The sequence below is a fragment of the Alligator mississippiensis genome, chromosome 3 (assembly GCF_030867095.1).
Source record: "Alligator mississippiensis isolate rAllMis1 chromosome 3, rAllMis1, whole genome shotgun sequence".
NCBI lineage: Eukaryota > Metazoa > Chordata > Crocodylia > Alligatoridae > Alligator > Alligator mississippiensis.
Window position 1 is genome coordinate 239,893,573 of NC_081826.1, and position 23,863 is coordinate 239,917,435.

At 38.2% G+C, this 23,863-nt stretch overlaps 1 protein-coding gene across 3 annotated transcripts in view; it reads left to right on the plus strand.

The window, feature by feature from the left end:
• MCTP1 (multiple C2 and transmembrane domain containing 1) overlaps positions 1–23,863 on the plus strand; it is a 559,099-nt gene that overhangs the window by 479,310 nt on the left and 55,926 nt on the right. For all 3 annotated transcript variants that reach the window (XM_059725021.1, XM_059725023.1, XM_059725022.1), the window contains one exon: positions 17,983–18,036. In XM_059725021.1, coding sequence (XP_059581004.1) covers positions 17,983–18,036 — 54 coding nt within the window. The remainder of the gene's footprint in view (positions 1–17,982; positions 18,037–23,863) is intronic.

Below are 23,863 nucleotides of genomic sequence, written 5' to 3' on the forward strand. Positions count from 1 at the left end.
AGCCTGTTGGGTTACAAAAGAAGATAGAAAGGGTGGAAAAAGTTTATGGAGGGGAAAGGATGACAGAAAGGGGGTGTAACACTGGCACGTGTTTTCTGTGTCCAGAGCCGAATGAAGAATTTTTGGTTTATTCCATTCTTCTGGGCTTTGCTAGTTGCCACATGGGGCTGGGAAGGACCTCTTCCCCACCCCCACCCCCCCTTTTTTTTTTTTTTCCATTTCAGTTATCAGAATTTTTTTAACCTTCTTCAGGAACATTGGGTGTTGGCTGCAGCCAAGATTGAGGATTTTGACTGGGGTGTCCCAATGGTGCTGCTGGAACTAAATCGTGGAGATTCCTGCTTAGAGTGGTGGTGTTGCCCCACCCATCAGCATCAGACCAATCACCACATTTGGGGTCAGGAAGAAATTTTACCCCACACTCAGATGGGTGCTGACTTGGGGGTTTTGCCCCCTGTAGTTGGGGGACATGTATCCTCTTCCTTAGATCTCTTGAATGTATTTAAAAACCCTTTGCAGTGGAGTAATATTGACACTGTCCTCATCCCCCTACTTTACCTATGACAGGCTATGGTGTTCTTGGTGTTTTGGGGGTGAAATGCAAGGGTCTGTGATATAGATGATCTAAAGGACCCTTCTGGATTCAGGTCTGTAAATGAATCGATGAGACGATAGCAGTTTACCTGGTATGAAAGGAGTAAACATTTGATACAAGTCATGGGTATCTCAGAATCACAGAAAAATAATTTGTTCTTTTAATTACAAATGAGGAACTTTAGAAGAACATATAAATCCAATACTGTCGTCTTACCCTTAAGTCTCGTTTTCTCTCACTTGAAACCTACCTTAGGTGTCTCCTTAGTGTCTTGCTTTATTTAAAGAAACACTGACTGTATCCTCGTTTCTCGTAATGCTTTCCCCCGCATATCTGCCCTCAGTTCTATTCAACTTTGCTCTAATTTTTTTCTTAGAACAGCATTAAAAAACACATATATACAAGATTAAGTCACACTGTTTCCTGCTGTCCTGGGATTCAGTCTCCTCATCCTTTAACGCTGCCAGCTGGGCTCATTTTGCTTCTTTTCTAGGATCTTTGCAACTTAAAAATAACCTGGCAAAAGTATTTTTTCCCTGTCTTTTATCCATTTTTTTCTCTGCCTTTCTAACAAAATAGTATCTATTTCTGGTTCATTTTCTACCCTTGCTGCCCACCCCTCCTTGTCAGCTGTACGAAATCTATATTGTTGGAAGCAACACTTCCTGTCAGTCATTGACAGGAAGTGCTGCCTCTACACATGGCCCGCTCAACACATAGAACAGGTAGGGAGTAGCAGAGCATGGCAGAATGACAGACCATTTGGACTAATGAAGGAGAACAAAGACAGGAGGGAAGCAAAGGACTGATTTATTTTGCAGCGCCTTTCATACACCTGGAATCCCAAATCACTTTGCAATAATAGATGTATAGCCAGAAAATGTCTTCCTGCACAGCAATTATTGGAAGACATCTAGGGCTACTCAAAATAAAAAAAGTGTGCTGTGGGTTTTCAGCCCTTTCATTCCTTTTTTAATATCTTATACTTTAATATTTTTAAATGTACTGTACCCACATGGACAGGGCCTAATTAGGGACAGCAGCAAGTGACAAGCACATTTTTGTCTGGATTTCTTTTTTCTGAACTAAGGTTATCGGTAAACGTCACATTTAGAACTGAATAAAGCTAGTGAGGAAATCCCTTCCTTTTAAGTTTGTTTATTCTGGGCCAGATGTAAAGAGGTGGCTCAAGGTTTGGTGACACAAGACTTAACTTCTAAGTGTCTGATTCCAAAAGAAGCCAAAACCCACTTTTAAGCATCTCAGAAAGGCAATCCAAAACATCCGCACACCTGGCACAGGAAGCCTTTTTGAAGTAGTCAGTAGGAAACACTAAGGAAAGGGGTATGAGTCCATATCTGGAATCTTGGGATGCCTGAATTTTGGTTGCAAGAGATGCAGAGGCCAAAACAGTTTCCTGAAAATATTTGCCTACAGATATTCTTTTTTTCCTTGAAAGAGGTGAAGAGGGCTCACTGTTGTTAATATTTTTTAAGATGAAGGAGAGGATATGGTGGTAGTGCTAGCCTTTTATGTAATAGTTCAGTGAAAGCCCTAGGTTTAATTCCCTCTTCACCCTGAAGGGACTCAAGTTCACATCTCCCATCTCCCAGAAACATCCATTTACTACCATACTGCTGGCTAGATGCACACATGCTCACATACACTCTGAAGCTGTGTAAGCATACCCAGAACGGGAGGCACCTATCGAACTTTCAGTTAAAAAAGAGAGAGCCTAGTAAATGTAGGTGCTTCCAAGGTAAAGAAGCCACTTAGCAGGACCATTTTTAAAAGAACCTTGTCAGTGAACCAGAAGACCCCTTATGAAACTCTTCAAAATGGAATAAAATAAAATAGGACATAGTTTATCAGAAACTTGATTGTTATAAAATAACTCTATTTTTAGGAACTCAGGTTGGCAGTGACTGTTGAAAATGTATGCCATGTTACACACAAAGTTGTTATCCCAACCCCCTCATCTTTCTTACCCAGAAGTGAATGTTACCAAGAGAGCTGTTTTGGCATTGAAGAAGATGGTGATAGGAGAGATCATAACAAGCGATGCACAATCCTTTTCCATCATCAGCTCAGGGCCAGATTCTCTGAAGTTGGCATATGGAGGTGCATGTTAAATCTTCCTAGTATTACCTACCAGAGGTCTCTTGCACTGTGGTTCAGGTGTTTCACTTGAAGGCAGGAGGTGCTATGCCTACTACTCTTCTTCAAGATATTCTGCTTTGGGGTAACATCAAATCACACAAAAGTTATTTCCAGCTGCTGGATCATGCATTATTGCTTGCTAGTGCCTTTCAGTTTTTAGGTTTCATTCCCCTGTCAGATTCCCAAGGGAGAGAAGACTGTAGCCACTTTTCTGAATTGCAACTTTTGTCCTTGAGGGATTTACCAATGTATGTAACTTCTTCAGTCTCATTACATGGGATTATCTGCATTATCTGGGAATGAATCTCAGTATGTGGTCAAATCTGGCTGGTTTGAAATCTCCTTTCCTGATTAATTTCTCTTTTCCTGTATCAGCAAGTTACCTTAACTGAGTGTCCAGCTCTTTATAGGCAGGTAGAGGTGAAAATGCATCTGTCTGCCAGTCTGGGAGTTAGCTATTAATGGGCTACCTTTTGGGAAAGCTTCTAGTCATTCAGTTTGCATCCTTCATTTATTGCCACTGTTTGCCTTAAATATTTTAAAATGTATTAAATTTCTAGTTGTCCCTTGCCAGTCTAAAGTTACACCTGTCAGTGAGAAGGAAATGACTGTGAATGACTAGAAGTTCAAGTTAAATATCATATGCATATTGTTTTATAAACGTATATGTCATAATATATAAATACATCATTAATCTTACAAGTTTGATGTAAAATTATATGATATATGTTTATATTATATATATTTAGACAATGTATTTTGGGGGGGCTATTATTTACTGTAGATCCTTATTGGAAAACATACACTGAAGGAATATATATACTATACATAAAAATTTAGATGGCACCTTGATGACAAAGCAAAAATAGAGATACTCAAATCTTCTGTTTTGAGTTTATTATCAGTTTTCTTTTACAAGCTACACAGTTGCACAGAGTGTGACTGGTTTAAGCTTTCACAAGATCCGTTTGGGGGTCTATTTTACCTCCATTTGAAAAGAGGACTTTCAAATTTATATTCATTTATTTGTTTATGCAAACTAAAGATGCTCTTACAGTGGAAATTACAAGTGGACAAGTGCTGTCCATAAATACATCTACCTCGCTACATGTCTCCCTCCCTCAACAGCCCTTACAGATGAGGGGAAAATTGAGGTTTGCAGCCCCTCCATCCTGTTAAAAAATCTGGACGCTGGCCAACTTGAGGAAGGGCAGTAAATTTCAAAATCCCATCAGAGACAGCACCCTGCCAGGAGCCTCTGCCAATTTCTACATAATCATCTTCTTCATTGGACCAGGTTATATATTGTCCTTCTCAAGCTTTCTACAAAAGAAGATTACAATTTGTTACCCCACCTGTTTAGGAAAATAGAGCTAGTGTATGTTCTGTAGATAAACAAGTCCCCTGTAGTATGGTAGTTATTTAGCCATCACATGCTTCAGGGCTTTTACGTATAAGGGCCAGGAAGGAAGTTTCATAGATTAATAGATTCATAGATGCTAGAGTCGGAAGGGACCTCAATAGATCATTGAGTCTGACCCCCTGCATAGGCAGGAAAGAGTGCTGGGTTCAGATGACCCCAGATAGATGCTTATCTAACCTCCTCTTGAAGCCCCCCCGGGTAGGGGAGAGCACCACCTCCCTTGGGAGCCCATTCCAGACTTTGGCCACTCTAACTGTGAGGAAGTTCTTCCTAATGTCTAGTCTAAATCTGCTCTCTGCTAGCTTGTGGCCATTATTTCTTGTAACCCCCGGGGGCGCCTTGGTGAATAAAACCTCACCAATTCCCTTCTGTGCCCCCGTGATGAACTTATAGGCAGCCACAAGGTCGCCTCTCAACCTTCTCTTGCAGAGGCTGAAGAGGTCCAGGTGCCCCAGTCTCTCCTCATAGGGCTTGGCCTGCAAGCCCTTAACCATACGAGTGGCCCTTCTCTGGACCCTTTCCAGGTTATCCACATCCCTCTTGAAGTGCGGCGCCCAAAACTACACGCAGTATTCCAACTGTGGTCTGACCAGTGCCCGATAGAGGGGAAGTATCACCTCCTTGGATTTGTTCGTCATGCATCTGCTGATGCACGATAAAGTGCCATTAGCTTTTCTGATGGCTTCGTCACACTGTGGACTCACGTTCATCTTGGAGTCCACTAGGACTCCAAGATCCCTTTCCGCTTCCATTCCACCAAGCAGGTCATTTCCTAGGCAGTAGGTATGCTGGACATTTTTCCTCCCTAGGTGCAGCACTTTGCATTTCTCCTTGTTGAATTGCATTCTGTTGTTTTCTGCCCATATGTCCAACCTGTCCAGGTCTGCTTGTAATTGTTCCCTGCCCTCCGGTGTGTCCACTTCTCCCCCACAGTTTTGTGTCATCTGCAAACTTGGACCGAGTACACTTCACTCCCTCGTCCAAGTCGCTGATGAAGATATTGAAAAGTATCGGTCCAAGGACCAAGCCCTGTGGGTCCCCACTGCCCACACCCTTCCAGGTCGATACCGACCCATCCACTACGACTCTGGTTGCAACCCTCTAGCCAATTCGCCACCCACCGGACTGTGTAGTCATCCAAGTCACAGCCTCTTAACTTGTTTACCAGTATGGTGTGGGATACCGTATAGAAGGCCTTCCCGAAGTCTAAGTATACGACATGAACCCCTACTCCTGCGTCCAGGCATTTTGTAACCTGGTCATAAAAAGAGACTAGATTAGTCAGGCATGATCTACCTGCTACGAACCTGTGCTGGTTTCCCCTCAGCATAATTTGTCCTGCCGGGCTCTCGCAAATGTGAGCCTTGATAATTTTTTCAAAGACTTTGCCTAGGATGGAGGTGAGACTGACTGGCCTATAGTTGCCCGGGTCCTCTTTCCTCCTCTTCTTGAAAATGGGGACCACATTGGCCCTTTTCCAGTCCTCTGAGCCCATGCGCCACAACTGCTCAAATATTCCCACCAGTGGCTGTGCAATGACGTCAGCCAGTGCCTTCAGTACCCTCGGATGGAGCTTATCCGGGCCTGCCAACTTAAAGGCATCCAGTTCCTCCAAGTGACCCTGCACCATCTCAGGGTCTACGCTTGGTAGTCTGGCATCCTGCTGCTGCCTCTCTACAATCCCAGTGAGAGCCTTGTCCTGCCCCTCACTTAGGAACACTGAGGCAAAGAACTTGTTGAGGAGTTTAGCCTTGTCCCCCCTGTCCGTCACCAATTGCTTCTGCCCATTTAGTAGCGGTCCTATTCCTCCCTGGGCCTTCCTTTTGCTCCCTATATAGCTAAAAAAACAATTCCCCCCTTATGAATGCTGCTGGCTTCTGCAGGTGAATAGGTTCTTTCCTCTCTGAAGCATTGAGATGCCACACCTGAGGCTGGCAGTTTTTGTGTAGGGTGATGTGAGAGTCCTTCTTGTGCCTGGAAAATGCAGAGATTTTTGGCCGAAGTGTCATGCTGTTCTGCTCAAGGTCATGGTAATCATCACATTTTGGGGCAGGATGGATATTTTCCCCTAGATTACACTGGCAAGGAATGTGAGGGTTTTTACATCCCTTTGTACTGCAGGACGTGGTTCTTTTTCCTAGGCTTTTCTGAGCATATATGAACTTAAGTACTTGCCTCTCATTGTAGTGACAGGGCATTGGTGGTGCCCTCATGTCTCCTGCTTTTACCTAGGTCATGTTGTAGGGTATTTCTGGTTTTGAGCCTTGTGTTTCAAGTTACAATTTAGGAGATTCCTAAGGGTAAATGTTCACCTGAGAAAGCAGGGGAGTCTACTTTTGCTCTAGAAGGCCCCCGTATTTCTAAATCCCACTAAGAAAATACCTGATCACATCACCAGTTTTTTTCCTGCAAATATCAACATATCTGAATTCTGTTACTGTTCAGCACACATACAACATATCTACTGCTTTTCATCTCAGTAAGCTTTATAAGCATGAACTAACTAAATTCTCACAAGAAACCTCTGAAGAAGATAAGTGTCATTGTCTTTTTGGTACAAATAGAGAAATTGAAACACAGTGGAATTTAATTGCATGTCTGAGGCCACATGGAGAATTGAAGGTGCAAAGAGAATCCTACTTCCATGCTTAAAAACAATTTTATAGTACATTCATCAATGACAGCTATCTCACAACGAGACTGTAACTCTCTGAATACTGTTGCCATTGGGTTGTAACTCTAATCCAGACTTTGATTTTTCTTAGTCATATGGCATCCTCTCATTTTTTTCCTTGGCTTCTGACTTTGCTAAAACACAACACGGTTTCAGTGTATGCTCTCAGTAGCAAATAATACTCAATTGAAAAAAGCACTTATAGTTAGCTCATCACCTGCGTATTCAGTCTAGACTTTTCCAGAACAATAAAGCCTACTGAGAATCATTGTTGTTTTCATTATACTATTTACTCCTTATATGCTACCTACATGATAAAGGGGAAAAGTATACTGCCATGCCCCATCAGAATATGGGACAGGGGCTTATTTTAATAAATTAGAGCTGGAACATGAAAATGTCAACTTAATCAAGCATTTAAATTTTATTAATCAAGCCTAATTTTTATGAGTGCAAATAATCGCTGAAGCTGGACAAATTTGTTCTAGATTGCATCAGAAACATAATTTTAATATTTAATGGCCTGCTGAATTTAAATGGAGAATTATCTTTATGAAACATGCTCTTCATAATTTGCCATTAAATGAGAAATGAAAAAAAATCAACATAAATCTTACATAAAGGTTATTTAACTAAATGTTGGTACTATAAATATTTCAAATACATTATGCATTAATTTAGCAGTCACACAATACACTTTACAAAGAAAAAAAATTATAAGTTGGCTGTTCAGCATTTCTCTTCCAAATGTAAAGGAATGTATTATTATAGTTGGCTATTCATGCCACTATATTTAAGGAGGCAGTCTATGCTTCCATTATTATCCTCCACCTTCAGGGGTTTATACTGTGTCTCAGCCATAGAAATTCACTCCAGGCTAAAACTTTGCATAGAAGGTCTCATTCCAATAGCACTTTAAAAAAAATTATCCAATGGAAGATTATTTTCAGCTGCTTTTGGTCACAGGAGGAGTGGGGGAAACCCAGAAGTATTCATTTTAGAAAGTTTTTTTTTTACTTCTCTCTCAAAACCATTTTATTTATTTAATTTGAAATTTTCCCAAACTTTTTCCCCTGAAAAGTCTTACAGAATTTTAGAAAAAAGATATATTTTAAAAATGCAGTTCACTGCATAAGCAAAAATATTCTTCTCTACATGTCTTAATGATTTTTTTTCATTTGCATGCAGTCTTACATGACTGCTGGAGTGGCATGATACATTGTAGCAGCTCCAAAATTAGTCAATATTCAATAAACTCAAGAATAATGTAGTGTTGGAGGAGTGTTGGAGTTGCTTGTGGTTGCTTTTGTTCAGAGTATATTAAGGCATAGATGATACCTGAGTAACTTTAGAGTTGTTTTTCAAAATTAATATATATGCGAAAATTTCTAATTACATAAAAGCGTTGTTATAATGCATTGAAATAATATTACAGTAATAAATGCAGGTATACAGTACCATATAACATCTCTTAAGAGTATATATTTTTTTAGTAATGCCAAGGTAGTCAGCCCAAAATGTATGTCCTAGCAAATTTGGCCATTAATAAATTTAATTAGTTAAACAAACATGAATGTATATATGAGTGGTATTTTGTTATGGTAGTCTTTAAACTACCTGAAAGAAGTCCAGAATTAAAATAAGCCTTTGCCTTTCAATTCTGTTGACAAAAATATCATAAACTACTTCATTCTAAAACTTAGCTCTCACATTCTTGTAGTAGTATTTCTGTTTGAAGTTTGTTAAATAATAAATTAAAAATGTATATTTAGTCGAGCAGACTATCTTTTCTGTTCCATCACATTAAAAAAGCACCATTCTAAAAACATATAGATGTTGTATTTTTCTACAAAATAAATACACACTTACACAGTACATACTAAAGCCTTTAGATGGAGACATACTTCAAATAAACACCTAGTCCTCTATTCACAATGTCACTCTATTCACTATATATATAAGAACTCCTGAAAGCAATGAGAGCCAAATATTAAAAGAAAGGGAAAACCCTTCTCCTTATGCTGTTTTATGTTAAAAAATATTTAGTGTTTAGTCTTACCAGCTGAATATTGTGCACATATAAGGCTCACACCAGGCAAAAGGTTGCATGTTCTTATATAATATAATATATTTACTGCCCATGCATATTTCAGAGATATTTATTATATTGCAAATAAAACGTCTGTTGTTGATATTACAGAACTGTATGTAATCAGTGACATGCATCAAAAGATATCTGATAGCCACATTAAAGTCACATTTCCTATTAAGAATCAGACTAAATTACAACATGAGCATTTCCAAGAATGAGCTAAGGAAATGCATTCTGCAGGAAGAAATAATTGTATTTGAGTGTCTCTGAAAAATGAGAAGTCTTTTAGCACTAAAGTACTAATGCTTTTTTTTTGTCTTGTCTTTTGTACTACAATATATTCATTCTTACTGGCAAACTTATCACACTAATTATTATTACATCTAGTGGTTCAGTTATCTTGATGATTGCTGTAGATGAAATATTCCAAGGTCAAATCTTTAATAATGTGAATCAAATTCTGTTGTATTCTAGATGCATTATACCACTAATTCAAAATCTTTTAATATTAGTTTTATTTTTCTTGTAAATATGGTGTAAAATATAAAATAGATGGATGTTTTAATTAAGCGATTCCTTTTGCAAATAGGAACAATCAATAATCCTCTGAGAGAAGTAGATGTTTGAAAATGACCACATAAACACAGTTGTAAGAGACATATTAACTGTGCAATTGGTACTTCAAAGTGACCTGGAATAGCCTGAATAGTTTAATGCATCCTTCTCAACTGATGCACATCAATAATTTTGTATCACACTTACACAAAAGTGTTTTAAATGCACTGACATACAGAAACATTACAAAATCTATGTAGAACTAGAATGTCTAACTGAACTTTGGACTACACTGAAGAATACAGCTCCAGTCAAATTCCTTTGTCTTTCTTGAACAGAAATATTCATGTAAGCCTGAATCCTGTTTTCTTCGAATTCAGTAGGAGCAGAAGTGGGTTCCCAGTTTTAAATAGCTTATGTAAAAAGATTAGTGTCTGCAGACATTTGTACATTGTAACAAACTGAATTAGAACAGAACAGGGTTTTAATTTGAAACAATTTATTCTTTCATAGCCCAATCTAGTGAGGTGATGAACAAATCTGAAGCGCTAAATAAACTGCTGAAGTGAACTAACGGTTTGGAATGGCCACTTTAGGCTTTCCTGAGCACTTCACAGAATTGGGTGCTGGAATTATATTAAGATTTTAATGGTTAAAGATATCTGGAGAACTGAGGATCCCATCTCCCTCTCTTTCCCCCCCCCCCCCCGCCCCCCGGCACCCCTTTAAATGCTCTCTCCCTATAGTACATATTTTGGTAAATCAATAGTGTGGAATTGCTCATTCATAAACCTATCAAAACATCCTTTAGCTCCACTGTTATTTCTGTTGCAACAGCCAAAGAAGCTGATGATAAAGACACTTCATGACTGACTGTTTGCAGTGATTAAATTATTGCACTTTTTGCTCTAGTAACTGCCTGAATGAATTAAAGTGAGACAATTTTTTGTTGAGGCTTTTCATTAAAAACCCATTAAATAAGCAGTAAGTGTCCTTTCTCTCTAAGAAATGGCTTAAATTCAGGAGGTATTTTTAAAGTTGTGTGCATTTGTCAAGGCTTTTTGCTTCTTATTCTGACATGATGCTTGTAAATACCTAGAATCTGACCAAATTACTATTGTATTGATGTTGGTTTCCTTACAGGTTACATTAAATTGCCCTCCCCAAAATCATTTATTAATACATAACTAGACATTTGGGGATTTTATTAATTAGGAGGTCCAATTAATTGTCAACATAGTTGTAAGAGTTAATTCCAGTCCACAGATACTTTCTCTTCTTGTCTTACAAAGCATGAGAGTGTCTGCTTCTATCCATTTCTTAATATAACTGAGCTAACATGTCTACTGTGGCTGTGGTGACTAGTACTCCAACAAGACAGAGTGAGTTACACAGGATTTCTAGACAAAATTCTGCAAGAGGATGGTGGGGCAGGAGCAATCTGTCATCATCATATACAAATTATGTTGTTTGCTTTTTCTGATTAGTAAATATTTTATAGAACTGTTTTGTACAGGCAGGCTCTTATTTTGCTATATGTTAACATCATCTGCTTACTGTTTAGCCATAAAGTAGCTGACATACCATATTTGAGGCTGTCTTCGTGTGTTTTTTAAAATGTCATCTGTATTAGTATTACATTCAAGGAATAGAACCAAGAACCAGGTTCTTTCAAGACCTTCCACCAGTATGTGGCATATAAGTCTGTGACAAGTGACATTACAGAAGGTCATGTCACTTTTAACTGCTTGCATTAGATCTTTCTGATTTCCCCAGTGCCCTTCCTTTGTTTGAATAATACTACTTGATTTCAAGCAAGGTATCGGAAAGCATAATTTAGAGTGAGCATTATAGAGGTGATCTAAGATTTTTACCTTAAAACTTATTATAAAATAAATATAATATTTCATTTATCTTTCATGTACTTTCTCCTGTAACATTTTTTCTCCCTGAAAAGATATAATACTGTGTAACTGTCTAGATTACTAGACTGTGTTGCTGCAGACTGAAATGGTAATGTAAAGTTTATTTGAAGAGTGGCAAGCTAGAATCAAAGAGAAAAAACACTTTTGTTCTTGGTTTCATTCAAGTATAAAACTTAAAGCTGAAATCTGTTGTTTGAATTCACTGTAATGATTTTGTAAACGCTTGCTTTATGCTTCTGTGAGAACAGGTTATCCTTCAGTATATTTTTAAAACTGACTTCAGCTCACTAATAGTTACAAGGATTCTGCTTCTACTGTTTACATTTTGAATAGCAAAATCTTGGAAAACTTGCGGATCTAGATTCTAATACACTCAGTTATTTGAACAATATTCTTTAGTTTTGATTTTTTTTTCATGCTCTTCTTTCGGAGTTTCATGTTAAGTAAAAACACGGACCAAGACTTATGCTATAACAAATAACGTGTGCCACCCAGAGTTTGAAGTACTTGTATTTTGCTATAATAATTGAGTTCAATCATTTTTCATTTCCAGACAATTTGACACTCTAAAGCTTAGTTTAATTGATTATATGACTATACAATGGAAGAATAGGGTGGATTAAAATAGGTGGGTAAATGTTCTTCTGGATGAAAAAGCAGGAATTAGGAAATGGGGGGGCTGGGTTTGATTCTTGAATTTGTCATATGCTACTTGTGTCACTTTAAACAGATCAAAATTATTCTTAGGTATAAATATTTATGCAGATGTTCGACATTCTTGTATAAGAAGACATACTATAAGTGTGATTTGTTTATCCTGATTACTTAAAATGAGTATTGTCCTTAGTGATTTAAACTGGCTGTTGTCATTTGCAGTGAAAGAGCTGTCATTTGTAGAGGTATCCATTTCAGACACTGTCCACACTGACTTTGCACTGGTTTAATTAAACTGCATTTATATCATACCTTTAGTTACTTCATGTGGGCAGTTCCTGAAGGAGAAAGCAGGTGTGACAGGAAAGTAGTTCGCAAATAGGCTAATACAGAAGCTTCAGATCAGTTTCTTTGGCTCAGACATTCAGTCTTAGCTCCATTTGTTATAATTTGGGTATAACATACCCCCATCTCAAAATAGCATGTAGTTTGGTAGTCAAGACCCTATTCAGGGAGTTGAGAGAAGATGTGGAGGGATCTGGCTGAATGTTCTAACTCCATGCTATGGCATAAAAAAATGATAGCATGCCATTAGCACCACTGCTCATCGTCTTGCAAAGGAAAATGGTTGCTCCCCTTGTATTTTATGTGGAACCTGATCCAGTAGGTCTGTAGCATATATTACCAGAGCACATCTACTGGACTGAGCCATTCTGGAGAACAGGTGGAGGAGTGCCTAGTTCCTAGATCCTGATCTAGCTGTAGGTAAAACTGTCATGGAACTGCTCAGACCTGTTAAGACTGTGGCACTTCTGGGCATTGTTGAAAGCAGATTTTTGTTAATAATTTTTTATAAAAATAATAATTTAGATACAGAGAAAGGTTATATAGATCCTACCATAGAAAATCAATTTGAAGGCCAGGTCACAACTGTCTGGAGTGGAAAGGCACAAGGAGCCATTTATCCATTTGGCTTCCCAAGCAATGGCAAGTCAAAATTGTGATTTCCTCTTCACTGACTAGTAGGGCTGGCTGGCCCTGATGGGGAATGCCTTCTGCAGCCTCTTACAGGGAGTAGCAGTGCCTGAACTTCCCTTTTACATCAGGGATCTATGAAGGCATAGGTATATCACCCAGTCCCTCTGTGGCCGGACACCATGCTTCTTCCCCTGCATGGAAAACAGGATGGCTACAGTCATCTGGAGCAGCACCTGGGCTAAGCTGGTTCTGTCTCAGCAGAATTTTTAGTACCTCCAAAGCACCATGTTAAGGTAGATACTCAGTTTCACACTTTGTGGGCAGGGTAACATACAAAAAGATATATGACATATTTCATCACAACAGTGCCTGGCACAGTAAGTGAACAGTATAGATATCCCTTGAGTGTACCTTAAGAAGGCACAGGGTTCATCTCAGAGTCCAGTACAGCTATATATATTCAGCCTACTGTTAAGTCATACAATTCCTTAAAGATGCAATAGAACTCTACATTTGTTGCATTTGTGTCGTTTTCAGTCATATGAGTTTAGAATCTTTTTTGAAGACAAAACAGCAGGTAGGAATCTCAGTTTCAGGTCACAGAAGGGATGAAACTGTATGTATAGTCATTTATTTGATGTAAACAAATAAATTAATAGTGACAAACTCTTGCACAGAATTTTATAACTATAGGTCTCAAAAAAGGTAGGTTCGTATCATTATAATAAAAATCATGTCGTGATGGAATAAAATCATTTTTACAGATGGGGAAATGGAGGCACAGAACAGTAAAGCCCAAAATCATGGAGTAGGCCATTAGCAATTAGAAATAAAATCCAGGTAGAACTGAAACATAGGAGGTGTGGAAAACACAATAAACTAAGTTGAGAACATCATCTAATTTTCAAAAATATTCATTTAATCATTTTCTTTTGTTCCTCACTGTCAAAGGCATCAAAAGGCCCATATCATACATATCTAAGTTTCAAAGAAGTTGTTATACAACAGTTTTAACTATTAAATGATTTTTACAGATAATACAACAAAAATATTTTGTTAATTCCCTAAAGTAGGGCTGTCCAACTTCTAAGCATCTGGGGGCCACACTGTGTGTGGACAGTACCAGCAGTGGCTGCAGTAGTCCTTGCTGTGGACACTTTCCATCCCTCATTGCACCATATGCATGGGTGCTCCCCCCTCCCCTTCCCCCCCACTTTGTGGCTGCACCGTGCACATGGGTGGTCCTACCACAGCTGCAATGTTTGGAGGTGGGTGACCCCCCTACTCACCAGCCACAGGCTCCCCTAGCATTATAGGCTGCATTGCCTGCAGAGGCAGGTGCACGAAGCAGAAGCCTGAGAAAAAGCCCAGAGCCCCTGACTGCTAGCTCCTATGTGGCCTACTTTTACACTGAGCTTGGGGTCCACAGATTAACCCCTTTCAGCCACATGTGGTCCACAGGCTACCAGTTAGACAGCCCTACCTTAGATAATACCTGTGATTTAAAGTCCAGTATTTTGTGCCCTGTTTGCATTCCAAAACTTTATCAGACCAGTACAATTGTTTTCATGATCAGCAGATATATTTTAGCATTAGTCCTCGAACCAGTGAACAGAAAGAGTTAGTGTTTTCTGTTTCTGTCTCTGCATATCAAGTCTAACATCAACTTTTATATTGCCCTTTGGTCTGAGAGAATATGTAAAGCTATCTCATATATGACTTTGTGCGCGCGCGCGCGCATGTGTGTGTGTGTGTGTGTATGCAAAGTGATAATGATGTAAGTTACGGATATATATATCTATATATATAGATATATAAATAAATATGAAAATGACATTTAAATTCAAAAGTTCATGTTGAACTTTTCCGTAACTTACATCATTATGACAGAAAAGCCACAAAAAGCTGTAACCTGGGGAAAAAAGCCATTATAATAACAGTATGTCAGCATAAACTTTCACCTGTTAGGTACTTGCCCATTCTTCTGATCTTAACATAATATGATCCATGGAGGGATCTTTATGATTCATTGTCTTTTTTATTTTTAAAGCAATCAAACAAATCCATCAAAGGGAAACAAGCCCTTATAGATGAGTACTGCTTAAATATGTGGTCACAAGCATTTGTAATTCCATTATTATTCAGGTACTTGGAGGTTCAGAAGTGCTTCTTTAGAGATATTCCAGACTATCATGTAAGGATTTACTGAGAATGGCCATTAAGGGTGCAGTTTATCCCACCCTGAACAAAACCCACACACAAGCAGTCTTTTGTTTACAGAATTTTGCAGGAAGTGGAAATGAAATTCACTCTTTCAACTTGTGGCCAGGCCATAGTGGAAGGACACAATTCCTCCACAGTCTCAAATATGCTGGGCATTTCCCCCTGAAGCTTCAAGGTGAGGCTTTGTGCTGTGCCTTTATGCCCTCGTGATTTGGGTCAGTTACATACAGCCTGTTCCCCAAGTGACTTAGACAAGCCAGGAGAGCTTTTTGTAAATGATGACAGGACATCAGCAGTTGGGTCACATTCACTTTCCCCTTACCTTAGTTACTGGATAAAATACATAAACAGTTATTGAAGTATGGGCTGAAACCCAAGGTGCTCCGTTTTTAGTATGTCCCTTAATCACTAGGCTACAGAGTCATATCCTCCCACCCTGTGCTATGTCTTTGGCTCAGCTAATTTTTAATTCTTACTACAGAGTGGAACAGCCTTAACCAAAAGAGGGGAGTGGCCCACAGCCCTGCCTTACAGGCAGTTTGTAGCCTGATAGCGAGGGTTTTTTCCAGGGGATGGAAAGTTGTGGGTGTAAATCCCCTCAGGCAGAGAGAAGAGTTGAACTTGGGGTTTCCCCAATCTTACATAAGTATTTTAACAACTAATTGTTATATAAGCTGAGGCCAATGTCACAAGCAGCCTTTCCTCCTGCCAGGCTTTTTAAAAGGATGTATACCCTTTTGTTTTTAAAGATTATATATAGACATCCACCTCCAGAAGATTCAAAGCTGTGAATCCAATGTGGATGAGAGCACCTCCTGCTAATAGTGAGGACCCTGGCAAACATTAAAAAAAGTCATGATTGGGATTTGAGCAATTTTATGCCCCATCACAAACATTGCTCATCCTGCCATGCCAGACATTCTGTGCAGGATGTGCAATGTTTGAGATAGGGCATAATATTCCTTAGCTCTCAGTCACAGCACTTCAGAGCTGCCCCAAGCCCAGTCTTACATACCAGGCAAGGGGCAGCTCTGTCCCAGACCCAGGGAACTGCCACATTTCTAATGCTGACTCAGGTTGTGTTGGAAACTTATGGCAGTCCTGGGCCGGTGCTGACAAACAGTTAATGGTTGGCACCCATACTGGATGGCCCCAGGTCCAGATAGAAACCCAGGACTTTCACAGGCCACTGGTGACAATCAGGTGATTTTCAGCACCAGCCCTGGCCAACTCTGGGATCTGGTTCAAGACTAGAGGCTATCTAAGGGCAGGGCCAACAACATGCACTTTGAAGTGCTGGGTCCAAGCAAGCCTGCATCTTGATGCTGACAATCCATAGTTGTTGACATTAAGACTGGGGCAGCCCCTGGCTTGCCCAGGACCCAGTGCTGATGATTGGGTGATGGCACATGCCAGCTCAAAGATATTACACATTTTTGTGGGACATCTTTGTAGTTGGTTTGCCATTTTATGGCACCATAAATGCAACTAATGTATGGCATGTTGTTAGTTATGGCACAATTAACACATTAACTGTGCCGTAAATGTAACCTGCTAGGGGCCTGAAAAACTCACGCAATCCATGTTAAAGGGGCAGAATTTAAGACTTACATCCTCAACATTTCTGTCTCCAGGCATATCGCAGCTAATATCATTCCAAGGTACCTGACTTCCACGTGCACTGTACAGGATACTCAGTTACATTGTTAATTTACTTTACAACAACTCAGTGTAAAGTAGGCCACAATTTTGTATCTCCAGGTCTGTATCTCAGCTCTTTCGTGTGTACAAATAGAGACAAATTCTCTTGTGATATAAAAGTGACTCTACTTCACTTTATGTCAGCAAAGAATTTGACTCATATTGTAGTTTGATTGTGAGGCTTAATTGTAAGTTAAGCAGCAGTTTCCAAATGCTCTGCCACTGCCCTTCTTTGTCAATAAAATAGGTATAAAAATTATTTCACAATCCTGATGTGAAGGTTAAAGGTACAAAATTCTGTGCGCTATGGCTCCTCTCTCTTTTACTTTCTCCCTTCTTCTCTAATATCAATCTGTCTGTCCATCTATTGAAACAGTAAGATAAATTCATACATGTAGTACACTTACAATCAGAGAGGAAGAGATGGGCATGCATTATAGTAGGTACATCAGTAGCAGTGAGTCACTATTAGGAGATATAATGCTGCCGCTGATAAAATTTGCTCCACTTGTCACTGCTGGAGATGTTTCCATTAATGGTATAGGCTATGATGAATTTATTCTTGAGACTGAATTTTTCAACACTCTCTTAATGAACAGTGTAAATACAATTAAAATATTGTATTTTTCTCATATTAGTTGTATATTTAAAATAAGCATTTGTACTTTGCTCCACAAGTCACCAGAAGATCTGATGAAGGATTCCTTAGTTAAAAATATCCCAGAGTGAATTTCTAACTACCTTTTAAATACTTAAATTGTCAAGCTAGCATTTTGCACAGATAGAGATTTTCAGTGTATTATTCCCTAATGTAAGTCAATTAAAGCTGTAACACTTTCCTAAATTTGAATCTCTAGATCAAATGTTTTTCTAGTTGCACATTTGCCTTCTGTGCATTTATTTCAAATGTTAATAAAGTTTTCATCTACAAAAGGTTTACAATTGACAGAACAAAATTCTTCCTTTTTAAATCATGACAACTACTACTGTTTCTGTCTGCAGGTAGTGGAGGACATGCTAGAGGACGAGGAAGAAGAGGATGACAGAGATGACAAGGTAATTATCTTTCTTAGCACTTGGGTACCTGGGGATGGGAGAATTTAGACATGACACTGTTTTTACAGACAGTTAAAAAAGGAGTTGAAGTGTTTTAGTCCAGAAAATTGGACAGAGCTGTTTATCATCCTAACAATGCTACTGTGTGTTGCAGGAAGGGATAGAGGACTATAAATCCTCTTCTTTTTTTGTCCAGAGCTGGGTCAAATATTTTTTCTGCCAGGAACAAAAATAATTCAGCTTGTCTGGAACTTGATAGCTCTTGTGAAGATAACTGCAGTGACAACTGTTTTTGAAGGACAAAAATTTGTCCTGTCTTGAATGTTACAAATAGGGCTGTACTTTAGGGGGGGAAATGGTGTAAAAATAGCAACTCCACACTGGTTGAAGATGGGTTATTGCCATCTATAATTTTCAATGAATTACTTGGTAGAGAAAGCTTCATATGTTCTGTACTCTCTATGACATTTAAATAATCACAATTTTCATAGCCATCCACTTGATTTGGGACTGGCATTGGGGCCCAGCAAGCCAGAGAACTGTTGCAGATGTTTCGGCGTTTGAGAATATGTGGTTTGGTTCCTAGGCTACTGGTTGGGTTAAAGATTGCAACCACAGTAAATAACAGCTCGTTTCCCCATCTTACTGAGTCAAACTATGAACTGTTTGGATTGGTTGTCCCCTAGGGAGAGGGAATAACCAGAGGTAGGAAATTAGAATGACCTTGCACCACAGATGCAGGGGCTAGCACTGGCAGGACAGCTTTGCTGGAGAGTCAAGTGCAGTAAGGAGAGCCCTGCTGTTGTCTCTAGGATTTTCATACCAATAAGATGAGATATGTGAAAGAGGGGGGGAAAAAATATTATTTTAAAACAGTGCTGCATTAAACACAGGCAATTTTGACCTTCACAAATGTTCTCCTACTTCAGCTATAGTAAAGCAATGAATTTTTTTGAAGAGAGGAGAAAAACAGTGTATCTTAATTTATGCCCTTGACCTTTGTTTCTAGTAGAGATGTACAGTTACATACCACTGTAAAGATTCGTATGCTGGCAGCAGCATTTGAAATGTCAGAAAATTCACTGTGATTAGTTAATCCCCTGAATGATTATTTTTCTGTTAGCTAACACCCAAGATTTGAGAGAGAGGATAAAAAAAATGAGTATTTCCCTCATTCCATTGCCAGTTCAAACATTTTACAACTGACAGAAAGATATTATGTGAAATTCTTCTGTACATCATTTAAATTGTTAGCTACATCATTTCGGAGTCATCAAACATTGCAGTAACAAAGCCTCCTTTTTACAAAACACATATGTCCTAGTTCTTCACACTAAATGATATGAGCATACACTTCTGGCAATAAAATATATGATTTATTGCAAAGGTCAGCCATGTAGCTGTAGAGAGCTTGTATTTTAACTCAACATGCTAGCTCTGAATCATCATTTCTCTTCTGATAAACACTGATCTGCCATCCATTTGTAGCCATTTTCTCCTGCATCTGGCTGCTTTATTATTAGAGCCAGTATAAGAACATCAACCCAGTAGTATATGTGCTCCTGGAAATTTTAATAACTGTGATCAGTTCACAAAGTACAGTACTTTACTGCTTGCAGTTTAAATCAGCCTATTTAGTTACCACTTCGTTGTTTTTCTCAAGTTACTAAACAAAGTGCATCCATAAAAAGCCTGTTATGCTCTAGCTAAAGCAGCTGCCAAACAAAACATACTAGATTTCAAAAAATAACACCAAATCGCTGGAGCTGTATCAGTTGTAATCTAGTGCTTAGCTGTCTGAAATGGACACCAAAGTTGAACCACTTCTTAAGATATAGTTACCAAAGGTGTCTGAGAGTGCTTAAATTACTGTGTGAATCACATGATACTATTTACTGAATGACTAAGCAGTGTGTTTTGAGTACAAAAGGCATATGAGTTGCCTTTCATAAATTCAAATCCTTATTTCATTAGTACATAAATTTTATTTAAGCCTTCATAATTCAGTGTGCTATCTGAAGAATCACAGACTGAACAGAAAGAAAATGACACATGCAATATTTTTATAAAAAATAGATGTACAATATACCCAGTAATTTCTGCAATGAACATTTTATTGCTACAAACTAGACTATAAAACAGATCATGAATGTCTCTTTTTGCCACTTTCCTCCTTAAGGCTGTATCATATACAATTAACTGCAACTTTTCTTTTTCTATCAGTTTGTCAGTATGGAAGGGGCAGAATTCTATACTCCTTTAATTCATAGGTCCCTCAAGCTAAAGGTTTGTGCGTAATGAAATGTTGTGAGAAAATAAATGCACACTTTACAATACTGGCAGGGACTGACCTCCAGCTTTCATTACTTTTCTGTTTTTTCATATAGTACAATAGTAAAGTCAGGTCAATGGGTCCTCTTCTAGGATAAAAGTAAAAAGATTAATAAATGTGCCAAAGCCTCACTTTAATTGAACCTGAAGCATATGTTGCAAGTATGTAAAATATGTCCCAGATGTTTAACCATGGCCAGTCCTTCGCTTTCCCTGATTACCACAAGGCAGCTATTAGTCCTGTAACCTTTGGACTTGGGGGTAAATGGGGTATTACATGGCACAAAACTAGAGCACCTGTTTTCCATTCAGTCAAGACCCCTGGCAGGCTTTGCCTAAGCCTATCCATATGTTTTCACTTAGCAGATTGTTGGGCGATTATGAAAAGTGTCTTTCTTTAGAGGCAGCTTAAATATTAGTTACTTACTCACAATGAAAGGGCAACTCATTGGCTACTTGATGAGGTCCGTGTGGGCACACACTGAAGTAGGTTAGGGGGTGTGTGGTAGGGGGCTGTTTCTTGACATCCCTATATAAATTAGAATTACAGAAGTAATGAATTGAGGTTGCTGAATATCCAAATGTTTGTAATTAGTTAAAATAATAGTTTTATAATGTCTTTTTATTAACGATGACTTTTACTACTTGTGAGGAGTTCAGTTAAATTTGGTGAAGCAGAGCTGTAATTAGATTTTTGCTTAGTTTTTCAAATCTTATTTTTCCAGGTTTTTACCATTTTTATTTAATCTAGCACTGCAAATAATCAGACAGGCAAGATTATAGATTTAAGCTCATATGATGCCTAAACCTCTTTTAACTGGAGGACATTAACATTTGTTTTCAATTGAAAAATGATTAATATGCTAAAATGGCAGGTATACTTGATGTTATTTCAGTTATAATCTAATGTTTAACATGGGGACGCTGCTTTCTTGTTATTATTACTTACTAATATTGTGCTTTGAAGAAGTGAAGTGCTCTTGCTGTTTGCTGTTTAGTTGCGACATTTGTCATAAATTTTAATACTTGTGTTTCAGTAAGTTAACACGGGACTCTACATTCCATATGTTCTGTGCTAAACCTGTGCCAGCCACAAATTTACAGTTTGATCTGATTTTTTTTTAACCTCTTTCAAATTCTGATTCTGTGGTTATACAATATCTTAGCAAATAAGAGTTAGTTAAATCACATGGAATCAAGTTATCAACAAACTATAAAAAAACCTCTTATGCAGCATTATATAATAATATTTTAGTGATCAATATGTATAATCTATACATCTAATTAAGGAAGATAAGATTTCACTTTGCAGCCTGGAAAGTTTAGGCATGTTTTTCTCATAGCTTCTTCTGTTTGTAAGAAGGTCCAGCTGAGATTTGAGGCAAGCGCAAAGGGCCTGATAGGTGAGGAGCCAAGCATTAGCACACTATAGAATCAGGCTCCGAAGTAACAGTAATATTACAGGTTTAAGGGGAAATTTTAACTATTGTCATACCTAAATTATTTTTATTAATTTTATTGATTATTTTTAATAAGAGGCTTTATTAAAATACTCAGGTCATTTATCTTTTTAACATCTTTAGCCATTTGTTCTTAGTTTGGAAATATTTTTGTTATCTTGTTTCAAGATAATGGAACATAGTTAATTTGAATTAATATATATATGTAAGCTTTTAATCATAACTGTCAAGAGGTACCAAGTTTGTTTTCAAGCCCAAACACATTTGTAAACTGCCTAAGAATCATGTCTTTGCATCTTGAGTAAATCATGAAGGGGAAGAAAGATAACTACGATATGTGATATGAAAAGATTCTAATCTGTCAAAATGACTTGCTTTCTATAAAATAAAAGCTGTGTAGGAAAACAGTTTAAGAAATGGGGGGGCAGAGGGAAAGGAGGAAATCAGAAAATTAAAAATTGAATAGAAAAATCTGCAGACACACCTGCAGTTTGATTCCGGTGTTGGATTCTACACATACATAGCAGCCTCAACACAGAACAACAGATGCATCTGAGGAGTAACTAATTGCATTCTCCAACTAAAACTGCAGCTGTATATGATTCTGCTATCCCCTAAAATCCTAGTTAGGACACAGACATTTATCTAACAAACTTGTGATTCAACAATATGAAAAAAGTTATGTGGCTGGAATAAAGATGCAGTGTTTTAGCTCTGAGTGCCAGTTATTCACAGAGTGGGACATTCAGAAACCACCATAATTTGGCATATATGGTCATCCTAATGAGGGAAGGGATGAGGGAATCTACTACATATTTGTGCATGAGGGAGGCAGTTCATAAACTTAATATGTTCTTTGGGGACATACAATCCAGAAAAGCCTCCTCCAATGTTTAGGTAGTAGGGACTCAATAATACTGGTGTAATTCTGGAATAACTCTTTTGCAGTTATTGGAGTTCCTCTGGAATTAGACCAGTACAAGTCAGTGTCCCAGCCTCTAAATACATTCAGACAACTCAGATCCATAATCAAAGTTCAGCACCAAGGGATATTGTGTGCATGTGTGATAGCCTCTGGGGGACCTTTGATCCATTAACTATTGAATGGATTACACTCATTCACGTATGTAGTTTTTTTTCACCTGTGACTAATATAATATGAATAATATTCTTCATTTATTAAGTCATCCAAGTATAATTCAATAAGCTATTAAATCAAATGAATAATATTTCTAAATCATGTTAGCTTTTTCAGAATGTGACATAATATTACCTTGCATAATAAACACTTTTGAGTCTAGGAAAGGATTTTTTTAGCTAACTATTCAGAGAGTGATTTTACAAGATAGCTGTCCTATTTACAACTCTAGGGAAGGAAATGCTGAACATTGGAAGAAACAAGGATAAGTGCTAGGTTCCCTTTGGAACTTCCATATGAACATAGGCCTGTCAACTGTTTAACTCCCCAACCTCAAGGAAGGCATTAATTAATATATACTTTCAGAAATCAGTGGAAAAAGCCATTTCTAACTCTTAAAGGTGCTTTTCACACAGTTTAAGGATTGAGAGGAAGGAGATCTGGGTTCTGTTCCAGCCACTGCCATAGACCTGCTGTGACTAAAGACAAGTCACATGTAATCATTGAAGTGTGGCTACTAATTTTATACCTAAATATCTGTTTAGGCTCATTTGTGTCTGCCCACCTTAGTCTGGCACAGAACAGCCAAAACATCTAGCTTTGAGAGCCCAAATGTCCACTCAGTAGAGCACCTAAAAAAAAAACTGTCTCAAATTTAGGCCCAGAACATAGAACAGACCTATGTCCAATGCTGATGCAAGTCAGAAGTGTCTTACAACTAAGGCACAACTGTGGAGGCCCTTTTGGAGCCCTGGTCTAAGGGTGAAACATGTTTGCATAGGGATGAGCACTGAATGAACATACTGTGACAAACACAACATATGATATGACTGAAGAATTTCTAAACCAAAATGTAAGAAATGCAGCTTTTTTTCTGGCACTTCCTAGCAGTAGGACT